Raw genomic sequence first — 426 nt, 5'->3', positions numbered from 1 at the left:
GCAGGAATCGCTCCTCCAGAAGCAGTTCAGGCACCGGGGGGCCAACTCCCCTCTGACCAGCGAGGATCTGGTGCCGCAAAGGGCAGCAATGGGCCAGGCAGGCCGGGGGGCAGGCAGGACCCCCCCAGCAGTTGCCAGCAGGGCCGGGGCCTTGCTCCAGCCCCTGCTCTCAGCACCAGGGGAGCCCCCAGCCCGGCAGCGGGGGTACCGGGGCCGGGCCGCTCACCTGCAGGAGCTTCAGCCCCACCAGCTGCAGGCCCTTCCTCTCGAACCGCCGGATGATCTCCCCGACCAGGTGCCGCTGGACCCCGTCCGGTTTGATGGCCACGAAGGTGCGCTCGTCGGCCCGGCTGTAAGCTGCAAGGAGAGGGCGGAGGTGTGAGGGGAAGGAGACGAACCCGGGCCCTCAGCCGCGGGGGGACGCGG

At 71.6% G+C, this 426-nt stretch overlaps 1 protein-coding gene across 1 annotated transcript in view; it reads right to left on the bottom strand.

The window, feature by feature from the left end:
- The window catches only part of NME3 (NME/NM23 nucleoside diphosphate kinase 3), a 6,339-nt gene that overhangs the window by 4,190 nt on the left and 1,723 nt on the right, over nt 1–426 (bottom strand). The window contains exon 2 of the mRNA XM_035895641.1: nt 227–405. Within this exon, the coding sequence (XP_035751534.1) occupies nt 227–405 (179 nt within the window). The remainder of the gene's footprint in view (nt 1–226; nt 406–426) is intronic.

The sequence above is a fragment of the Egretta garzetta genome, unplaced genomic scaffold (genome assembly GCF_000687185.1).
Source record: "Egretta garzetta isolate BGI_Z169 unplaced genomic scaffold, ASM68718v1 scaffold140, whole genome shotgun sequence".
NCBI lineage: Eukaryota > Metazoa > Chordata > Aves > Pelecaniformes > Ardeidae > Egretta > Egretta garzetta.
The sequence above is the reverse complement of the archived record's forward strand: the minus strand, read 5'-3'. Positions and strand labels throughout refer to the sequence as shown.